The sequence below is a fragment of the Talaromyces proteolyticus genome (assembly GCF_021365285.1).
Source record: "Talaromyces proteolyticus strain PMI_201 chromosome Unknown BGW36scaffold_13, whole genome shotgun sequence".
NCBI lineage: Eukaryota > Fungi > Ascomycota > Eurotiomycetes > Eurotiales > Trichocomaceae > Talaromyces > Talaromyces proteolyticus.
Window position 1 is genome coordinate 1,194,889 of NW_025764289.1, and position 20,849 is coordinate 1,215,737.

The 20,849-nt window shown below is 48.8% G+C and overlaps 6 protein-coding genes across 6 annotated transcripts; 5 read left to right on the forward strand and 1 right to left on the reverse strand.

The window, feature by feature from the left end:
- Positions 1 to 549: 549 nt before the first annotated feature.
- BGW36DRAFT_389511 (putative GPI-anchor) lies at positions 550 to 4,287 on the forward strand. The gene is made up of 5 exons (XM_046217356.1): positions 550 to 2,519; positions 2,569 to 2,756; positions 2,806 to 2,929; positions 2,991 to 3,099; positions 3,165 to 4,287. The coding sequence occupies exons 1-5, from the start codon at positions 780 to 782 to the stop codon at positions 4,040 to 4,042; spliced, it is 3,039 nt and encodes a 1,012-aa protein (XP_046067072.1). The 5' UTR covers positions 550 to 779; the 3' UTR covers positions 4,043 to 4,287.
- A 2,550-nt stretch (positions 4,288 to 6,837) lies between these two features.
- On the forward strand, positions 6,838 to 10,830 carry BGW36DRAFT_389514 (cutinase transcription factor 1 alpha). The gene is made up of 9 exons (XM_046217357.1): positions 6,838 to 6,964; positions 7,132 to 7,156; positions 7,391 to 7,408; positions 7,498 to 7,622; positions 7,715 to 8,430; positions 8,484 to 8,556; positions 8,610 to 9,038; positions 9,088 to 10,320; positions 10,387 to 10,830. The coding sequence occupies exons 1-9, from the start codon at positions 6,849 to 6,851 to the stop codon at positions 10,448 to 10,450; spliced, it is 2,799 nt and encodes a 932-aa protein (XP_046067073.1). The 5' UTR covers positions 6,838 to 6,848; the 3' UTR covers positions 10,451 to 10,830.
- A 193-nt stretch (positions 10,831 to 11,023) lies between these two features.
- BGW36DRAFT_328853 (Cys/Met metabolism PLP-dependent enzyme-domain-containing protein) lies at positions 11,024 to 13,121 on the forward strand. Its single transcript, XM_046212785.1, has 3 exons — positions 11,024 to 11,431; positions 11,503 to 12,546; positions 12,602 to 13,121. Exons 1-3 carry the CDS (start codon positions 11,204 to 11,206, stop codon positions 12,680 to 12,682), a joined length of 1,353 nt encoding a protein of 450 aa, XP_046067074.1. The 5' UTR covers positions 11,024 to 11,203; the 3' UTR covers positions 12,683 to 13,121.
- Positions 13,122 to 13,320: 199 nt separating this feature from the next.
- BGW36DRAFT_61167 (uncharacterized protein) lies at positions 13,321 to 14,486 on the forward strand. The gene is made up of 2 exons (XM_046222470.1): positions 13,321 to 13,611; positions 13,679 to 14,486. Exons 1-2 carry the CDS (start codon positions 13,424 to 13,426, stop codon positions 14,454 to 14,456), a joined length of 966 nt encoding a protein of 321 aa, XP_046067075.1. The 5' UTR covers positions 13,321 to 13,423; the 3' UTR covers positions 14,457 to 14,486.
- A 552-nt stretch (positions 14,487 to 15,038) lies between these two features.
- BGW36DRAFT_389518 (uncharacterized protein) lies at positions 15,039 to 17,941 on the forward strand. The gene has a single exon (XM_046217358.1). It carries the CDS (start codon positions 15,300 to 15,302, stop codon positions 17,640 to 17,642), a length of 2,343 nt encoding a protein of 780 aa, XP_046067076.1. The 5' UTR covers positions 15,039 to 15,299; the 3' UTR covers positions 17,643 to 17,941.
- A 380-nt stretch (positions 17,942 to 18,321) lies between these two features.
- On the reverse strand, positions 18,322 to 20,421 carry BGW36DRAFT_432660 (uncharacterized protein; the record flags this gene model as incomplete). Its single annotated transcript, XM_046221162.1, has 1 exon — positions 18,322 to 20,421. One exon carries the CDS (start codon positions 20,419 to 20,421, stop codon positions 18,322 to 18,324), a length of 2,100 nt encoding a protein of 699 aa, XP_046067077.1.
- Between the last annotated feature and the right edge of the window lie 428 nt (positions 20,422 to 20,849).

A 20,849-nucleotide genomic window follows, 5' to 3' on the forward strand; every position in this document is an offset into this window, starting at 1 on the left:
TACTCCCTAATAGCCCACAACATACCACTCGATAGCATGTATCTAAAACCCAAGTATTGGAGACATGCATGCAGCCATCTAGTAGACTCACTAGATTCCTTAGTGCAATCTCACAATAATAATAGTGGTAACTACTCCAGCTCGGCCCTTGAAAAGCTCGCTCGAACTTGATTGGCCGGATAAGCCTGCACGTGACCTGCTATCAATGTTGGAAATTGGCCATGGCGTAAGATGCAACGATACAAAGGTGGAATTGATGCTATTAAGGTCCTAAAAGTCTAAGAACCAAATACATAAAATAACAGCAAGTTTATACTCAAAACATGCGTATTTTAGGGTTACAATATAATCCGCCCTCTAATTAAAAGACCAGGCTATACCATTTACGGTCAGATGAATCTAGATCGTGGGTGTTATGACAGTGATAATTGGCCACAGTCAATCTTCAGCCCCACCGGTCGGGTTCCTAGAACGGCAGGCGGTGGACATCACACCCAATCAGAAAACTACCAAAGAGATCGATTATTTCTGCCGGGATGAATAATAACAACAAGAAGGACAGGAACAGCCACCAGGTTCCTCAATTCGCTGCGCTGTGGACGGTTCTCAATTGCGCTCTGATATAACGATGCGACGATTATTGTCTGCCTTACCTTTTATCTATTTCTCTTTGCCTTAACCACCCATCATTATTCGAGTCTTCAATCCGTCCCTCCGTCCTTGATCTTCAATATAGCTGTTCCGCCTCAGGGGCCAGGAGAGCTCCGCCATCCCCAATCATGGCGCGCGTCGGCCGTGCCGGTTTCTTGATCATTGCGGCGGCTTTCCATCTGATGTACCTATATTCCATTTTTGATATCTACTTCGTCAGTCCTATCGTCAATGGCATGCGATCACACGCCGTCGCGCGAGATCCCGGAACAGAAGCACCCGCAAAACGTCTCGTTCTTTTCGTCGGCGATGGCCTTCGTGCCGACAAAGCTTTCCAATCGTTCCCAGATCCTTCCCCTCCGGCTGGTCTAGACCCCAAGGATAACGTACCGATTCGTCTTGCGCCTTTTGTTCGGTCGCGTGTGCTAAACCACGGCACCTTCGGCGTCTCGCATACCCGTGTTCCCACAGAGTCTCGACCTGGTCACGTTGCGCTCATTGCTGGTTTATACGAAGATGTATCTGCTGTGATGACGGGATGGAAGCTGAATCCGGTAAACTTCGACAGTGTTTTCAATCGCAGTCGGCATACGTGGAGTTGGGGTAGCCCGGATATCCTTGCAATGTTTAAAGAAGGCGCAGTTCCGGGCCGTGTGGACGCAGACATGTATGATGAAGAGGATGAGGATTATACCAAGGATGCCACTCTTCTTGACTCCTGGGTATTTGATAAAGTCAATGGTTTATTTGCTGAAGCGAAGAAGAACCCAGAGCTCAATTCCAAGCTGAGAGAAGACAAGAATGTCTTTTTCCTCCATCTGCTTGGACTGGATACTACTGGCCACTCTTATCGGCCTTATTCAAAAGAGTACCTGGATAACATCAAGATTGTTGATAAGGGCGTGGAGCAGATCACTCAGTTGATTGATAATTTTTACAACGATGGAAAAACCGCCTATGTCTTCACAGCTGATCATGGCATGAGTGATTGGGGTAGTCATGGCGATGGACATCCCGACAATACACGCACGCCGCTGGTAGTCTGGGGCTCCGGTGTCGCACAGCCGAAACCTGTAAAGGAAGGCCAGCGGACCGGGCACGAAGACGGATTCTCCTCTGACTGGGGATTCGACCATATTCAAAGACACGATGTGGATCAAGCCGATGTTGCTGCCCTTATGGCCTATCTGGTCGGAGTAGACTTTCCTGTGAACTCGGTCGGTCGACTGCCACTAGAGTATATCAACGCTACGCCGCGCGAAAAAGCACTAGCGTCTTGGGCTAACACCCAGGAAGTTCTAGAAATGTATCGAGTCAAGGAAACCCAAAAGAGCCAAAACCAACTCAAATTCAAGCACTTTGCGCCATTGGGCCAGGAAAGGCTTGCTAGCCGTGTGTCAGAAATCGAACAACTGCTCTCGGAAGGCAAATTCGTAGATTCCATTGAGGCATCGGCAGAGCTCTTAACAACGGCACTTGAAGGCCTCCGGTATCTGCAGACATACGATTGGCTTTTCCTACGAACGATCGTTTCTGCGGGGTACTTGGGCTGGATTGCCTATGCTATTACAACCGTTATTGATCTGCATGTCCTACATGGGTCATCCGAGCCGCACAGAACTTGGTTCAGCACCTCGGTTTTCGTCTCCATTCTTATTGGGCTGTTCTCCACCTTCTTGTATCAACGTTCCTCGTGGAGATACTATGCATATGGGGCATTTCCTGTTTTCTTTTGGGAGGAGGTATTCGCTCGAAGGAGAGCGCTGATAGCAGGTCGTGAGATTTTGTTGAGCCATGTGCGGTCCATTGGAGGCTACATTACATTTGCTCTACAAAGTGTACTCTTTCTTGGTGTATTAGAAGCACTTGTGAGTGGTACTTTGCCGATAACATACGTCGATACTAATTCCTGGGCAGGTACAATCATACTTTGATCGGGAAATATACACCGTTTGTTTTGTTATCGCTGCCTTCTGGCCTTTGTTTTCTGGTATTGGATTCTTGTCACAGCATCGTTTGCTTTCAGGGACATGGGCGGTGGGTTGTTTGCTAATGAGCACCTTTACACTCTTGCCGGCTATGAAGGTTGAGAGCACTACGGCGATGTGCGTATGCCAGATTCCAGCCGTGTATAACTTACTAATTTCTCTACAGTACTATCGGTGGAATGCTTATGTTCGTTGCCGGTATCCTTTACCTTATTTTCGAGGAAACCTTTGCAAGGGGAACCGGACATACAATAAGCGCGTCCGGGGCTCGCACCATCATGGGTGCACAGGTATATAGCCAACTGCCTAATCAGGAAACCGCTTACCTTCAGAATCGCTAATGGGATATAGATTGGTATGATCTTGTTGGCTACAATTGTTACACGATCAAGTGCGCTGTCATTGCAGGCCAAGGCAGGCCTTCCGCTGGGCAATCAGGTTGTTGGCTGGGCCGTATTGGGTAAGAATTCTCTCGACACTCTCATTGCGTCCAATATAAAGTTTCGTTGGCTGAATATCGTGTAGTGTCGTCACTCGTTCTTCCTTTCGCACACCGAATGTATCCGAATAGTTCCTATTTACACCGACTGGTGATGATATACTTGACATTCTCGCCGACATTCGTAATCCTCACCATCTCCTACGAAGGGCTGTTCTACTTTGTTTTCTGTATGACGCTGGCCACCTGGGTGCACCTAGAGCATGCTCTGTACGCGTATGCAAAGCAGCAGCCAGCACAAATCAATACGTCCGGGAGCACCGCAAAGACGACAATTGTTGACGGCAAAACCTACAAATATCGCGCTCTGAGTGTTTCAGATGCACGGGTAGCGCTGTTCTTCTTCTTCCTGCTACAATCAGCCTTCTTCAGCACGGGAAATATTGCTTCGGTGTCGTCATTCTCGCTGGACAGCGTTTATCGATTGATCCCCGTGTTCAACCCATTCACCCAGGGTGCCCTCCTAATTCTCAAACTGATGATTCCATTCGCGATCATCAGCGCCAATCTAGGCATACTGAATAGGCGATTAGAGGTTGCGCCCAGCGCGCTGTTCATGGTGGTCATGACCATCTCCGACATCTCAACGCTCAACTTCTTCTACATGGTGCGTGACGACGGGTCGTGGCTGGAGATTGGAACGACAATTAGTCACTTTGTTATTGCCAATGTGTTGTGTTTCTTTGTTGCAGGGCTGGAATTCGTGAGCGAGACGTTTGTTAGTGGAATCAATTTCCACGACGTTGCTGCGGCTGTCGATCGCGACAGCACAACCAAGGAACTGACTGATACTATTACCCCAAACAGTGGTAGTAGCAGTACTAGTACTAGGACTGCTAATAACAACTCCAGACAAAAACAACCATCCTCGGGAGATACCGGAACAACGGCCGTCACAACCTGACGCCGCAAATCCTTCGTGTTGAAACGGGGTCTGATCACCACCAACCAGTGCAAAAAAAAAGACGATAATCCTGTTTTGGAAGGAGCTCAGTTAGGGAGGAAAAAGAAAAAAGACGTTGCGCTAGCCTCTGATTGGTGATGATTTAACGTCACCAGGCATGAAATACATCATTTAATCATTTTTTGTATAGAAAGTTATATACTAATATAGTTCTACAACAAAGTTTCCATACATTCTTGGTCTTTTGCAGCACCAAAGTTTTCTGATTCGTTGCGAGTCAGGCTCGCCTCCACACTCCCCCTCCTTTTAACTCTGTGCGGCCGTGGCCTCCCCCGCAATCAGATGAGCCGAGGTTGAGATTGATGTTGCGCATTTACTTGTGATTTTGATATTTGCTTTTCTTTTCTTTGCTTCTTTTCCCCTGCGTACGCACGAGACCAGCTTAGCCACCAGGAGCAGAGCCAGCAGAGTTTCATAGTTGTAATTTGTCAATAACTTCGAAACCCACTAACATACTTAGCACATAGTACATACATGGTGAATGCGATAATTCATGTCATTGTCGAGTTGAACACACAATCTAAGATTCGCCCTGACCTAACTCAGCCACAAAGAAATACGGGAAATACCAAAGTCAAATTGAAGGTAAAAAACTAAACACTAAAGTATTGGTTAGTTACACTAGTAATTCTCCCCAGCTAAGTCCCCGACGGCCACGAATTTAGTATATCTAACGGCAGGCGATCTCCGCCAAACTAGGATCTGCGATACCAGTCAATACCCCTTTTTCGCATATGCGATTCGGGCCGGGTATGGTTCGGTGATGGGCCGGATGATGGCGGGTAGTAGTACATAAATTAGCGAGTGTCAAGTTCGGAGCTCAATACGCTTCATACTATTATTATTCTTCTTGACCGATCGATTTACACTGCATAGAACATAGTACTGCGGTGGAGTATTACTACTTGCAGTATTATTTTACTCCTTAGTACTATTAGTAGTAGTATATAGTATACCCAAGCAAGTTGCGTCTCTCTACTAGGCATTGTAATATCATTAACTTGAAATTCAATGTTGTTAGTGGAAGGATCCGCCAGCAGCACTTGAAGGGCGATTATTGGCTCTCCTTCTAAATATTCTCTCCGTTCACATGTACTCATTATTATTACCACAACAATGCTCACACTCTTTTAAGCTAGTCTTGCCACTTTCAATGATGTTCGCGTTTCATAATCCTTTGTTTCCTCCTTTTAAAGTTATATGCAACTGGCCTGGCAATTTGGTTGAATCGGGAGAGCAAGGGATCATCATAAAAGAGGAGTTTATACATGAGATGCGATCCATTGAATGCAGGCACGTTTTGGTCTTGTTATCTTTTATTTTATTAATAATATTAAAAATATTTCTGGGCAGGGCATCGTGTCTGATTATTATTGCAATGAGTGGTCATCTGACCTGCAGGATTGTGGATACGGTACATATGTAAATAGTGTAATTAATCCGACCCAGGCTAGTGTTAATAATTGTTGAGTGGTCTGGATTGATATCGGCAAGAATAATATTTTATATTTAATACTGATTTATAAATAAAATCAGATCTAAATGTCGTCTCTACTAAATCGCTATTAGCAATTAGAGTAGGCTAGGCCCTGAATCAGTACTTATTGCTTGTACGTGCTTAAGTTTGTGGTTACTAGCCAAGCGTTACAGTGGGTACAATACATTACATTAGCGAACTGATCTGGCGATCTGGAATACGGATGCGCACGAACCAATAACAGAACCGAGTATTACTTTCCCACCAGAGTGCGAGACAACGAGCTGATAGCTGCAGCCTCGTATCATACCAAAGGTAAAGGTGCATAAAATATCACACCAGTAATAATAATGATGATGATAATAATGTGGCAAATTATAAATTAGATAGCTTGAATTTATCGAAAGGCGACCCGAATTTGGGGACTTGGGGACTGGGCTTTTCCTGCCGGCAGTTGGCCGACGCGAACCAGGGTCAATATTTTATAAGGAGAAATAAATGGACCTGCATGGCGGCAGTCAATCAGCCAGCAGCTCATCGCCACCCCCGCTCCTCTTGGTGAATTAGTATTCAGTATTTTACTCTCTCACTAATCAGGAGAGAGCGGAATGTAAGTACGAAAGGAGCAGTCGCAGAGGGCTAGATCGGCTATTCTTAGGCTACTAGGGTCCAGCTGGCAGTCTACACAATGACATAATTAAAGAAGAACGCGAAGAAAGCATTGTAAAATAATACGGAGTAATTATTGTCGTATTGCTAGCGCCTTCTGCAGGCCTTGCAGCGATAGGTGGGGGAAGCCAGGCTACCCCGGAAATCAGCTCCAGTCGCCGTCCTTCGCCCTTCTCTTCCCCTTTCGCTCTGCTGCCTCTGCTGCCACTGCTGCCACTACTGCTAACTATCATCTTGAATCTCCCTCCCATCCTTTTTCGTCTGCCACCGTTTCCCGTAGAAACCCGGCCAGGCACACATCGCCGCATCGTCGCTGCTATCGGACGCAGCTGTCAGCTTTCGTGTGGCGCCCCGAACAAAACCACCACTTAACCCTTGCCATCCCCGTCCCCGTCTCTTCCCCATCGTCTTTTTCTCTCTATTTTGGTATCATCATCTATCTATTCTGCTCGTCTACAAACCAACTCCATCCCGCCTGTCCGTCCCAGAGAACGCGCTAGTATCCGCTCGACTTCTATCTTGAGTGCGCTTTCATGGAAGTCCGCTATACCCCGCTGTAGAGAGAGACGTGCGTGTTGTGTGAGGAGAGAAAAAAAAATCATGGACGCAGACAGTCATTCGGAGTCTGCGGCCGGCCAGGACCTGGCATATGGCAATGGGCCGCAGTCGCAGAACTCCCCTGCAGCCCCGAATGCAGGCCATGCAAGTTTTAGAAGGTACGTGTGTCCATGCTGTGTTGCGTGAGAAAGTGTGTGGTTCCTTCCGGTCGCTTTGGTGATGAGAGGAAGGACGGGACGCTCTACTTTTGTGTCTTTTTTTGCTTTGCTTACTGCTGATGTTATAAACTCTTCGCTAATCGGCTGTCAAATGATAATATCTATAGGCAACGCGCATCCCGAGCTTGCGAGGTACGTTTTTTTTAGTGTTTGTCGCGACGCCAGACTGGCCTACGTGGCGAGCCTCGGCACCTCGGCTGTGCTCCCACACATTGCCTGACTGCACTGCGGTCGCTGTAGGAGTAGTAGTTGTGGTGTCGCTGCCTTATTATTGATATTATTGTCTATCGCTGCCCCAATCACTCGTGAAAAATGCTACAGAAAAATGTCGCTAACATATGATTCTCTTATATTTCCGCATTATAGACTTGCCACGCTCGAAAGGTATGTGTTTCTCTCTGCCTGGACTTCGGTCTTGGCATCCAATCAACCATCAACATCAGTCACTAACCTGCAATATTATAACCTGACAGGTTCGATGTGACGCTGCCAGTCTCGGTGTTCCCTGTACCAATTGCGTGGCCTTTGCCATCGAGTGTCGGATTCCGACCCCTAAAAGGAAGAAAACCCATCAAGTGAAGAATAGAGACGGCAACGGGTATGTCGCTGCTTTGCTCACTCCATGCATGCGTGCATGCATGGGCCTAGATTATCGGCTATCGGGAATCGCTAACCACTCTCTCTTTAAAGTGACGAATCCAACAAAGATGCCCAGGACGACTCCTCGAGAGAATCCCTGCCACGTGATTCTAACGAATACCCGGCCGCGAATCCCATGTCAATTGATGGCATGCCGCAAACCTCCCTGACTTCTGCCCAGCAGGCTCAGGAAAACATCAATGCGAACACATATGCCCAGTTCATGAAGCCCAAATTCACTCGCGCCCCCATCAAGGAGGCTGGACGCGTTGCCTATCTCGGCGAGTCTTCCAACCTGTCGCTTCTCGTCCACGACCGCGGAAACTCCGACGTTGTCCACTACCCGCTTCCTGAGAATGTGCGAGGCACCCGTGCCCGTCTGACTGAATTGGATCATCTGGAGATTGAAATCCTCCATCAACGAGGCGCATTCTTATTGCCTCCACGCCAGCTATGCGATGAACTCGTCGAGGCCTTTTTCAAATGGGTGGCTCCAGTTGTGCCGATCATCAACCGGAATCGCTTTATGCGGCGGTATCGCGACCCTAAGAACCCGCCGTCACTGCTCCTGTTACAGGCTATACTGTTGGCGGGCTCTCGAGTCTGCACCAACGCGCAACTAATGGACCAGAATGGCTCCACGATTCCGGCGTCTACGACTTTTTACAAGCGTGCCAAGGCCCTTTATGATGCCAATTACGAAGACGATCGAGTCACAATTGTACAGGCTTTGGTCCTGATGGGCTGGTACTGGGAAGGACCTGAAGGTATGTCACATCCGAATCCCGTCATCCGCGGGTTTCGACCTGACTGTATCTAGATGTAACCAAGAATGTATTTTACTGGAGTAGAGTTGCTATCGTTGTGGCTCAAGGTTCCGGCATGCACCGAAGGTGAGTTATACCTGTGAGGGTTTTGATGATTGTTGTTTCTGACCATAGTATAGTGTTGAGAGTTCTCAGCTCAGCAGGACAGACAAGCGACTTTGGAAGCGAATTTGGTGGACGCTTTTTACGCGGGATCGCTCTGTTGCAGTCGCTCTGGGGCGACCCATCAACATCAACATTGACGACTCTGATGTCGAAATGCTGACGGAAGAAGACTTCATCGAAGATGAAGGCGATACTCCTGCTGAGTACCAAGCAGACCCCGTGCATGTGCAATTCTTCCTCCAATACGTCAAGCTGTGTGAGATCATGGGTCTAGTCTTATCCCAACAGTACTCGGTAGCATCCAAATCCAGACGCACGAATGCAATCGACTTAACTCACTCTGACATGGCGCTGGCGGACTGGCTCCAAAACTGTCCCAAGGAGGTGTATTGGGAACGCTCGCGACATCATTTCTGGGGGGCTCTTCTCCACTCGAACTACTAGTAAGTACATCATTCATCTCATACACTCAGTAATATTAACTTGATACAGCACAACTCTTTGTCTATTACACCGAGCCCACATGCCACCAGCTTCGGCCAGTGCCAATAGCTACCGAACGGAAGAAATTGCCTATCCATCTCGAACGATTGCATTCCAAGCTGCTGGCATGATCACATCTATTGTGGAAAAGCTGCAGGCTCACGACGAGATCCGTTTCACACCTGCATTTATCGTCTACAGTCTCTTTTCCGCCTTGATCATGCACGTCTATCAAATGCGCTCGTCAGTGCCGTCTGTCGTGGCGACGTGTCAAGAACGAATGGGGATCTGCATGCGCGCACTGAAAGATGTATCCAAGGTGTGGCTCGTTGCGAAAATGGTTCATACCTTGTTCGAATCTATCTTGGGCAATAAAGTCCTGGAGGAACGACTGCAAAGAGCACCGGGCAAACGCCATCAGAAAAACCGATCTGAGCACCACCAAAATAACGGAGTCCAGCAACCCCCGTCCCGGAAATCCGATCCTCCAAAACGCAAATTCGACGACATGGATCTGGGACTGCCTAATGGCGGTCCTACACCACCAGTATCTTACGAGCGCTCCCGTCCACAAACCCCAGCAGCCACGCCATCACGCGACTTGCCCCCGCCAGCACAACAGGGCTTAAATGCAATGCAAACATCGCCGAACATGGTCAAAATGCCCGATTCCACGCAGCCAACCGGCACTTCGCGAGGCAATACCAGGCCAACAACTCCGTTCAATGCGCCGTTCTCGCTCCCCGCCACGCCTCCCGATCTCTTCCTTGTCACGCGCAACTCGCCCAATCTCTCACCGACCTTGTGGGAGAATTTCCAGCCCGACCAGCTGTTCCCTGATGGTACCAATTTCTTCCCTACGCTTCCATCGCCTCAAAACACCATGCTCGATCATCAGATGCCAACGGCCAATGCGATGCCCGGACACGGTAATGTGATCATGAACCAACAAATGCCGAATCGCAGCCTCCCAGGCAATCATGGAAGCCCGCCCCTGGTCACTGCCATTCCTCCCGAAATGGGCGGAATTCAGGGCCCGCCGCAGCAGCAGCAACAACAACATCATCAACCGCCGCCGCCCAACATATTCGGAATTGAGCACACTCACACGCAGTCATGGCACGGACTAGATGCCGCACTGGCTGGAAATGGTATTGACGCGGCTAGTCAGGATGATAGCTGGAGTAACAGCTCTCGTGGCAACGGGCCGACAGCGCCGACGACCCTGAATGTTGAAGATTGGTACGAATCTGCCTACTGAGTGCTTCTTTATCGGATTTATTCACTAACTGCTTTACTTCTGTTTAGGTTCCAGTTCTTCGGCATCAACGGAGGCTTCGGCGACCTCGTGGCCGACCCAATGGCTAGTTAGATTCGTTTGATCAGTCATCGACACCGTACTTGCAAGACTTTTGTCTTGATTATATGCAATTTTGATATTTACTGGCAAAGCACATATGTGATATTTAAGTGTCATTTATGTGACTATTGAATGAAACCTCATCCACCACCCGCATAAAACTTCTTTGTTACTGCTTCTATTCGGTATAACATGTGTATTTACTATTATCTCTATGGATAGGATGGAGAGGGGTATGCATTCAAACAGGCTCTGGATGGTGTTTGTGACTCGTTAATATGGTTGGGAAGGACAACCATGATGATTGTTGTAAATAATCTGTTTAAGTATCATTTTTTGCGAGATCTTCAGTGTATTTGTGCGTAAGCCCTTTGTCCTGCATAACGATCGGTGTATTGATTATTGATTAACTTAATGACTTGTTGGTGTTATGAGGAGTGATTGAGAGAAGTGAGGTGAGTCATCCAAAACCAGCTTAGCGTCGATGGCGTGCGAGCTCCTGCGTCTCGTGGCCAATCAGCAGGCATCCGTCCCCGGAGCGGTCAGACAGCATCTCCGCAAAGTAAGAAGAGTCAGAGGTAACAACCATCATTCGAGCTAATTTACACATTATTTCCATTCTTACATACTGCTGCTCCTTGCTCTCCCTGCTCATCCCATCCATCCCATTGACTCATGATATAGACGCAGCTCATCCCATCCCATCCCATCTAATTCTCTCTGTCATTCTCAGTACCCCCCCCCATAAACCCCCACCTTGCAGCGATGTCGACAGCTGGCTCTGGACAAAACGCTGGCAATGAGTCAGCTGGAAGTGCATCAGGGACTGTTTTGAAAAAGACCTTTCCGCATGTTGATCTAGATGGACACAATCTGCCTCCTTCCCCAGCTCCCTCCAGTCCGCATTCTGGTCGCCGATATGCGATTGCTACCGAATTGGTTTATACGGAGGGTAGTGATCAGTATAATGCTAGTAGTGTGCCTATTTACCAGGTTGGTTCTTTTCTTCTTCCTTCTCCCTTCTTTAATGAGTAGGCTGACTGACAATTGATGAATGATAACAGAGTGCCACTTTTAAGCAGACTTCTGGATCGGGCGGTGGTGAATATGACTACACGCGTTCCGGCAATCCGACCCGAACTCACCTTGAACGACATCTCGCCAAGATTATGTCCGCACAACGAGCTCTGGTGGTTTCTTCGGGAATGGCGGCTCTAGATGTCATCACACGGCTGTTACGCCCAGGCGATGAGGTCGTTACTGGTGATGATTTGTATGGAGGCACAAACCGGCTTTTGAAATACCTCGGAACGCACGGCGGCATTATCGTACACCATGTCGATACTACAACCCCCGAGAACGTCGAAACGGTCATCAGCTCCAAGACTGCCATGGTTCTCCTCGAGACCCCCACCAACCCGTTGATCAAAGTTGTTGATATCCCGAAAATCGCCACCATCGCGCATAAGGAGAATCCGAACTGTATCGTTGCCGTTGATAATACTATGATGTCTCCTTTGCTGTTGAATCCACTGGAATTGGGCGCGGATGTTGTTTATGAGAGTGGCACTAAATACCTTTCCGGTCATCATGACTTGATGGCCGGGGTTATCGCCGTCAATGACACTAGCCTGGGCGAGCGTCTGTACTTCCCGATTAATGCATCCGGGTGTGGGTTATCGCCATTCGACTCGTGGCTACTAATGCGCGGCGTCAAAACACTCAAAGTACGCATGGAGCAGCAGCAGTCCAACGCCCAGCTCATTGCCGAGTTCCTCGAGTCGCATGGGTTCAAAGTCCGCTACCCTGGTCTTCGATCGCATCCGCAGTATGACTTGCACCATTCCATGGCTCGCGGCTCCGGCGCCGTTCTATCTTTTGAAACCGGCGATGTCGGTCTCAGCGAGAGAATCGTCGAAAGCGCCAAACTCTGGGCTATTAGCGTCAGTTTCGGCTGCGTCAACAGTTTGATCAGCATGCCCTGCCGTATGAGTCACGCCAGCATCGATGCGAAGACGCGACAGGAGCGAGCTATGCCGGAGGATCTCATCCGGCTCTGTGTCGGTATTGAAGACCCAAATGACCTGATTGATGATCTGCGACGAGCTGTAGGTTCAACTATTCCAGACAGATATTACAATAACTAACTTGTTTTTCATATAGTTGGTTCAAGCTGGCGCCGTCAATGTCTCGCTGGACGACTTCCAGGCCGTCCACCCTACCAACGCGGCGACTACAAACTAATAAAATTCAACACGACATGATTCCTTTTGATGTTACGAAATTTGCAATACTTTGAGCGGCGTTTTGATTGGTTGTGTGGAAAAAGTACAGATTCATCTATGTGATGTTATTCGTATCAATGCGTTAGACATTGGTATTGTAAATGTAGTCAGTCCACAACTTCGGCTGTGATGTCTCGGATATTCAGTATTCAGTATTTATTATCTAGCATTCTATATTCACAGCGACTTCTTACTACAGTACGATGTGACTGGGTGATTGTCAGTATCATGTCCGTGGCGCTTCCGGAGTTCTCCATTTTTCTCCGACTCCCTCCAAGCCAGAATGAGGCTTATCCCGTCCTGGCGTAGCCCGATCAGCCACCGGCCGCAAACCCGGCTCGCCGGCGCCGATGACGGGGAATGGGCCGTCAATGAGATAAGACTGCTCTCTGCTGAGTCAAAGCCTCCTGTTTCTCTGTCTGTCTGTTACTCAGAGCTTCGTCTTGTCTGTCATCTAGTACTCCATCGACTCCATCCTGACCGCTGGCATTAGCATTGGGATCGGAGGCTTTGTGAATATGTCGTTTTAATGAACCCGATTTTCTTGCTCATTACTGCTTCGGACTTGTTCGTAATTTTCCGGCTCGTTAATTTGTATCATATATCCCTCAACTTTTGAAGCGCCGTTCACCTCCATGACGCATCGACTCTCATCGCGTTTATACACCCTAAATCTCCATAATTATACTGTTATCTTGCCATGTCGCGAGACGCCTCCGCCAACTCGGTCTCTCCCAAGGAGCAGCTTTCAGCCGCCGTGCCAGCACGGGTCAAGGACACCGCGAAGCAATGGAATACACGCAGCTTAGGCCTTCGACTTGGAGCCGATGCTGCGAGTGCTGCTGTGGCTGGTGCTCTGATATGTCCTCTCATCACCATCATTGACCGGTTTGTTTGACCCACGGGGAAAAAAAAAAAGAGTAACATTGTCCTAACCATTGCATACTGTATATAGTGCGATCATGGAAAAGGCGTCAAAGGGTATATCTATTCAGCACACGCTGACGTCTGGTCTCAAATCAATCGTTATGCGACCCGCCGGTTTCTTTTTCTCAGCTCCATTCCTCCTGATTTACACGTTGTACTCGGGTACCTACCTAACCGCCAACACCATTGACACGGTCACATCCACACTACGAAACCAACCCTTCTCGACCGTCACGCCCGGAACTGCAAAGTTCCTAACTACAACGACCGTCAACATGTCGATATGTGTTTACAAAGATGCTCGCTTTGCCAAGCTCTTCGGCCCATCGAGCAGCCAATGCCACCCGACTGGCTCATCCTCTGCAGCCGCTGCAACCGTGACAAAGGCGCCGCAAATACCCAAGATGTCGTATTCATTATTCTGCTTGAGAGACAGCATCACGATATTCGCATCTTTCAACGTTCCAGCGCTGATTGCGCCCCAAATACCGGATTTTGTCGCCTCGACTCCGAATATGAAGGCTGCCATTGCGCAGTTTTCGTGTCCTGCGCTTATGCAGTTTGTCAGCACCCCGATGCATCTGCTAGGCCTGGACTTGTATAACCGGCAACCACCGGGTGGGTTGAGCTGGCGCGATAGATTGTCGCGGATTAGGAGGGACTATATCGTCAGCTCATTTGCTCGTATGGGCAAGATCGTGCCTGCGTATGGTGTCGGCGGTGTCGTTAATGTGAGGTTACGCGCTGCTCTGATGGAGAAATTGCAGTTGCAGGATGATCAGAAACGCCAATTATCAACTGTATAGAAAAAATTTTTATTCTGATGACTTACGACTTTCGATTTTTTTCTGACTACATGTGTTTTTCTACTCATGATTGATTATTGATCGCAAGTCATAATCTAGGATTCTAGACTGACTTTGTTCGGGCTTTGGGCTTGATCCACTTTGCGGTGATACCTTGATCCAATCTCCCCTTACGGTGTTAAGGCGCTGCGTGTTTTCTTCTATTATCTTCACTGTCATATTCGACGAGTTGATGGCCTGGTTACAGCCAGGTCTATCAGGAATACGCGATAATGAGCTTGTGTTTTGAGCATGTTAGAGGTAGACCATATAGAGGGTATCTAGATAAATACGTTCACACGATTGAATAGCCTGAAGCGCTTAGTACCTTACGAAATTTCCGAGTAACGATTCATAACCTGACATAATAACGTTATCACCTACAGCGACGGTTAAATGTAGGTAAATCATGGAGTGTATCATAATTAAGCCTGGCCAGTTAAGCGCTAAGCCAAGAATAGCAATCCAGTACGTTAAGATCGGGTATATTCTAATCACGTGGCGGCGCCTTGTTTGCTGGAGCCTGAGACAACATGCCTTACGATTTGTACATGTCAATGTCTCCCCATCTGATTATCTCCAGCGATGTTGACGGTTCCGAGATTCGAGTTATTCACGCCGTCATACAAATGAACGAAGCCGTTAGCTCGTTTGCTACTATTACTGCTACATTCATCACCCCACGTTAGTACTACTTCCACACGGTCCTGCGAAACAACCATCCAGCTTCTCAACCAGCCCCAACTTTCCAACTTGGAACCCATCGTTCCATTGTACAGCTATGTGCGAAGGAGTATAGACATCATGGTGACGAATCTGCCTATAATCAGACGTGGCTCGCCGCTACGCAACAAGGGCGCTCGCGAGAAAGCCGCTGCTGCGAGGGATGACAAAGATCATGCTGGTAGTACATCGCAGCAGACCTCGGCGACTATTAATGAGGCGCTGAGGAATAATCCGTTCGGAACCTCTTTAAGGGCTCGCGCTGCGGATGGTATGGGAGAGCGGCATGCAGAGAAGAGGACGGTGTCGAGTGATTCTCTCGATAATAACAATAATAGCAGCGGCAGGGAAGATGTTCTGTCGCAGGTCCCCGCAGACACGCGGGTATTTGATCGCGAAGCTGAGGAGCGGGCGCAGGAGCTGGATGAGTTGAATAAATCGCTGCGTGTACTCGCGCATCTATTCCCGGATATCCGTGTCGAAGTGTTCCGTGAGCTGTTGATGCGGTTTGATGGCGAGAGTCGGCTGCATGTTTGTGTAGAGCAGCTGCTGCGGCATAAGAAGCAGTGGGTTCAAGGGCGATGGAAACTGCAGAATGATTCGGGGGGAGAGGGTTGTCAGAGCGATGGTAATGAGGGGGGTGATGGGGTAGCCCTCGAGGAACTCTTTCGCAGCGACCAGTATAGGAATGCTGTTAAAGCGGTCTTGTGTAAGGAGTTCAGCGGGCTCAGTCGAAGTGCAATCGAAGCAGTGCTTGCTGAAGTCAATTTCTCGTATTCGCGTGCGAGGCCGACGCTGAGAGATCTGTCGCGGAAGGGCTGGCGTGCGACGCTGAGTAGTCTGAATCCGTTCAAACGGAAGAAGGATAACAAGGACGATAACCCGCTTGTGGTCTGGGATAAGACTGCAGGAGGGAATCTGCTGCCGCGGTTGAAAAAGACTGGCTCCGATGAGCTTGATGGAGAAGTACATGGCGCACTGATAGCGCCTCTTCTGCTCGAGCAGAAAGAGACTCAAGAGTTTCAGGACTTTCAACTTGCATTACAGTTGAACGAGAATGAGGCAAAGATGGAAAACGCTCTATATGAGTGTCAGTGTTGTCTGGATGATGTGGCATTCGAGCAGATTTCAACATGTTCATCTCACGGCCATGTGATATGCTTCAGCTGCATTCGGAGAACAATGCATGAAGCTCTTTTCGGTCAAGGCTGGGACAATTCTGTTGATTCAGCCAGATCTACTCTCAAATGTGTGGCTCCTGTCAGCCACGGCGTCTGCGACGGATATCTAAGTCCAGCCCTCACCAAACAAGCCATACTCTTGGAGAAAGCGGGCTCGGAGACATTCCTCAAATTCGAGGAACGCGTGGCTTCAGAAGCAATTCTGAAATCCAAGCTCAAACTCGTCCGGTGTCCCTTCTGCGCCTACGCAGAAGTTGATCCGGTATTTCACCCACCAAGTCAAACACTGTTATGGCAGTTCCGACGCGGAAATCTATTATCTACGATTTTAACGACTATTTTTCTTCTCGATCTGATACCCCTACTTGTTATACCCCTCGTTATCCTCTGCCTATTCTACCCGGACACCATCGCCGCCATCTTCCGCACCTCACTACAAAACATGGGCCTACGATCTCGCAATAAACGCTTCTTATGCAAAAACCCTTCCTGTCAACGAACCAGCTGCATGACCTGCCAAAAGACCTGGCGCGACCCACACTCCTGCGAAGAACCCCTGCAACAATCCCTCCGCACAACCGTCGAGGCTGCCCGCACCGCTGCCATCAAACGCACATGTCCGCGCTGCAACTTATCCTTCGTCAAATCCTCCGGCTGCAACAAACTCACCTGCGTGTGCGGCTATTCGATGTGCTATCTGTGCCGCAAGGCACTGAACGGCTCCTCCAGGCGTCCCCGACAGCTAAACGGAGCTCAATACGGTCCTGCTGCCGATAACAATCCCATTGAGCAAGACGCTGCCGATGAAGACGGCGGTTACAAGCATTTCTGTGAACACTTCCGCGTCAACCCCGGCACGCGGTGCTCGGAATGCAACAAATGCGAGCTGTATCTCGCCGAAGACGAGGAGGAAATCGCACGGAGAGCTGGAGAGAAGGCTGAACGGGAGTGGAGACTTCGACAGTCTCTAAACACCAACCCCAAAACTTCCACTACTCCCTCTACCTCTCCCTCTACCTCTACCTCTACTGGGTCTCTATGGACCCCGGACTCCACACAGCAACAGCAGCAACAACAACACCTCCTCAACTCCGTCCTCCACTCAGCCAAAGCAACGCACGGCTGGCGCAATCACCCCTGGCGGTACTGGTTAAACGAGGTATGGCGTGACGAGCGGTGGCAGTGGGAGGTGCAGGCTGCCGCGGATATGATTATTGAGAAGGTCATTGTTGTTAATGTCTGACCACCTCTCCACTCTACTTCCATCCTAATATCTGACTTGCTGCTTAATAATATGGTTGATATGACAATCTTTAATAAACTCAGCGAGGAGATTTATGTCCGATAGGTCCATTTTCATTCCTGGCTCTTTCTGATGTGTATTTTATCTATGATTGTTTTCGGGTTTGTGGGTTTAGGTTAGGTGCATTGCTAGGATGCTGGTTTCCTACCGGATTATGTTTAGCGGAAGAGAGAAAACGGAATTAGAAACGATGATTTCGGTCTAACTTACATTGAAAATTATCTGATATGGATCAGCCTATGCGTACTATGTAAACGGTATTTAAAGGAAACATATATCATTGAACCAAACACCCTCTAACATCACCACTATCAATATACATCTGTACAATATATGCGTGATTATACGCAAAATCATAGAAAGTAGTTAGAACTCTCGAGATATCATCAATCCTATGAAAAGGCACCGTATGGTGTAGCTTGGTCGTCTTTCGGACAAAACATCAGGGGGAATATTCGAGAATCCACAGAAATAAAAAGAAAAGAAAAAAGGAAATGGAGTGGGAGGAAGTTTAAATATGTAAATAAAACTTGCAAAAATTACAGGAGTAGAAGGTCCAGACGTGCAAGGAAAAACATCTTAAACAGCTTATGTATATGTTGCGCTGTCACTTTTGCACCTAGTTCCATCCCAAGGAGTTCTCCGACATCACAGGGGCACTGATCATCTGGGTACGGTTGGTTCGGCCGCTATTGTGAGAAATGCGGGTGTTAGGCGCCGAAAGGAAGGTGGTGTTACCAGCCTCGCTCATTTGCGCACTTGGGACAGAGCTGGATCGCTGGTGCAGTTGTTTGCGCTTCCTGTAGCGACGGGCAACATAGAACATGGCACCAGCATAAGCTGCAGCACCGACCGCGGCTCCGACACCAATTCCAACAGAGCTGGCACGAACGCCACTACTGCTGCTTGCGCCACCATCATTTGTGTTGCCGTTACCATTACCTCCGGCACCAGGCGAGCCGTCACCAGATCCAGAACCAGTGCCAGTAGAGCTACCAGCTGGTTGCTGAGCCACCAAAGGAATATCAGTGTTCAGCATAGAGAACAAGTTCTTGATAGAACTCTGGGCGAATGTTGGGGAGTCATTCGGCGTGTTTGGCTGCTGGTACAAGTCGGATGAAGGCGCTAATCGCTGAGCATTGAGAGTGTCCACGAGATCGCTAGGTACGTAGAACTTGATAAGAGTCGTGTTGTAACCCAGACTGCTCACAGTGTCATACGGACCAAGCCAGTAGGGAACGATCTTAGACTGGGTAATAGCGAGGGCGTATCCGACACCAAGAGGAGTGTAGTAGTAGATCTGATCGGGCCAGTTCATAGAAGTGGCGACCACTGGCCATGCTAAGTCCTTGTTGAAACCAAATTGAACCAGAGTAGAGTTGGCAGGAGTCTGCGGAGGACCGCCTGGAGGTACGATGACTCCTGGGATCTGGGTTGGGCCTGTCGACTGCTGGGTACCTGGGGCAGTTGAAGTCAAAGTGGGAGTAATAACAGGAGGGGGGACATATGGAGTGTCAGTGGCAGATGTGGACTGGCTGGTCGATGTGGTAGTTGGCTCAGCAGTGGTAGTTGGTTCAGCTGTAGTAGTTGGCGCCTGTGTCGTAGATGAAACGACAGAATGGGAGGATAGCACAGTAGTAGGTTTGGGAGCAGGAACCGAGGATCCAGTGCTTACCGCGACTGAAGGGCTCACAGAGGTGCTGGTACCAGTGGGGACCACAGAGGGTGAAGCAGACTTTGATGTTCCAGTGGAAACAGCTGAAGAACTACCAGATGGCTTGACAGTAACTGAGGCACTGGTAGATGTTGTTCCAGTGATCGGGATAGAAGTTGTGGTACCGGTAGGGATCTGAGCGCTGGACGACTTGGTTGTACCTGGAAGAATAGAGCTCAGAAGCGGAATAGAGAGAGACGGCAATAGGGTACCACCACTGGGTGACGTAGTTGCGCTGGCACTGGAAGATGAAACGATTGAAGTCTCGGTCGCGGTCGCGGTCGAGGATCCAGTGATAATACTAGATAGCCCGACTGTGATACCAGGCACAGCGCTATACGACGAACTCGGTGTCAACCCACCAAGTAACCCGCTAGATCCCAAAAGGCTGGAAAGAAGGTTGGGGGAATCAGTGCTTGTACTAGCAGTAGAATGAGCAGTGGTTGTGTCGGTCTTGGTGCTATCAGCAGCAGTGGTTGTAGTGTGTGTAGCGCTAGTTGGCTGGAGAATTGTCGAAGGCAAACCACCTACAGACCCTGTGCTGGTAGTCGGGTCAAGCAATTTGGAAACATCACTACCAAGGTTTCCCAGCAAGCCGCCATCACTAGAGGAAGCGGAGGTTGCCGATGTTGCAGTCGTAGTTTTGGCTGGCGTGGCCGTGGTAGCCGATGTAACAACGCCAGCCTCAACAGATGTTGGAGCAGCGAGAGAAGCGACAGTGGCGGTTGGAGTTTTGGTCACCGCCTCGCCAGTGGTGGTTGTGGTTTTGCCATCGGAGCCAACATAGACATACACTGGCACGACTACAACATCAGAAGTTCCAGAGCTGGTGGACGAAGACGCAGGGGTATTGGCTCCTAGCAAGTCACTTAGACCGGAGCCAAAATTGCCAATTTGGCGCTTAACGTCCTTTGGGAAATAATGTTTCGGTCGCAGAATGTTTTCGGCAACCGACTGTGTGGCACAAGCCAACACAGCCAGAGCTGCAATAGAGGTTGAACGCATCTTGAGGTATGTCACGAACAACCAGGTGTATCAATTGCAAATCGGTATTTGGGCCTGGAGGTTCTTAATAAAGATTGCTCGTAGACGGACACTGAAATCGTCAATCGTAAATGCACATCCAAACCCAGAACCGAAGTATTCGACACAGGACTTGAAACGCGACTGCAATTTCTCAATGTCACCGAATATTCCTCTTTGTTTTCTTTTAAACCAAGCGCAGCTACCAATAATTAAACCAACGTCTGGATATGGCCCTTGTGTTGTGATGTTAAAACTGAGTTGTTCAATCAAAGAATGAACCCAAACTCGGCGAATACGATGCTTCTCTTCTCTTTTTAACGAGTGGAACGGGGAACAATGCAATGAACCCAACGATATCAAGCGAGTGTCGGTAGTTGTAAACGAATGTAGGTCAGACGTAAACGTCG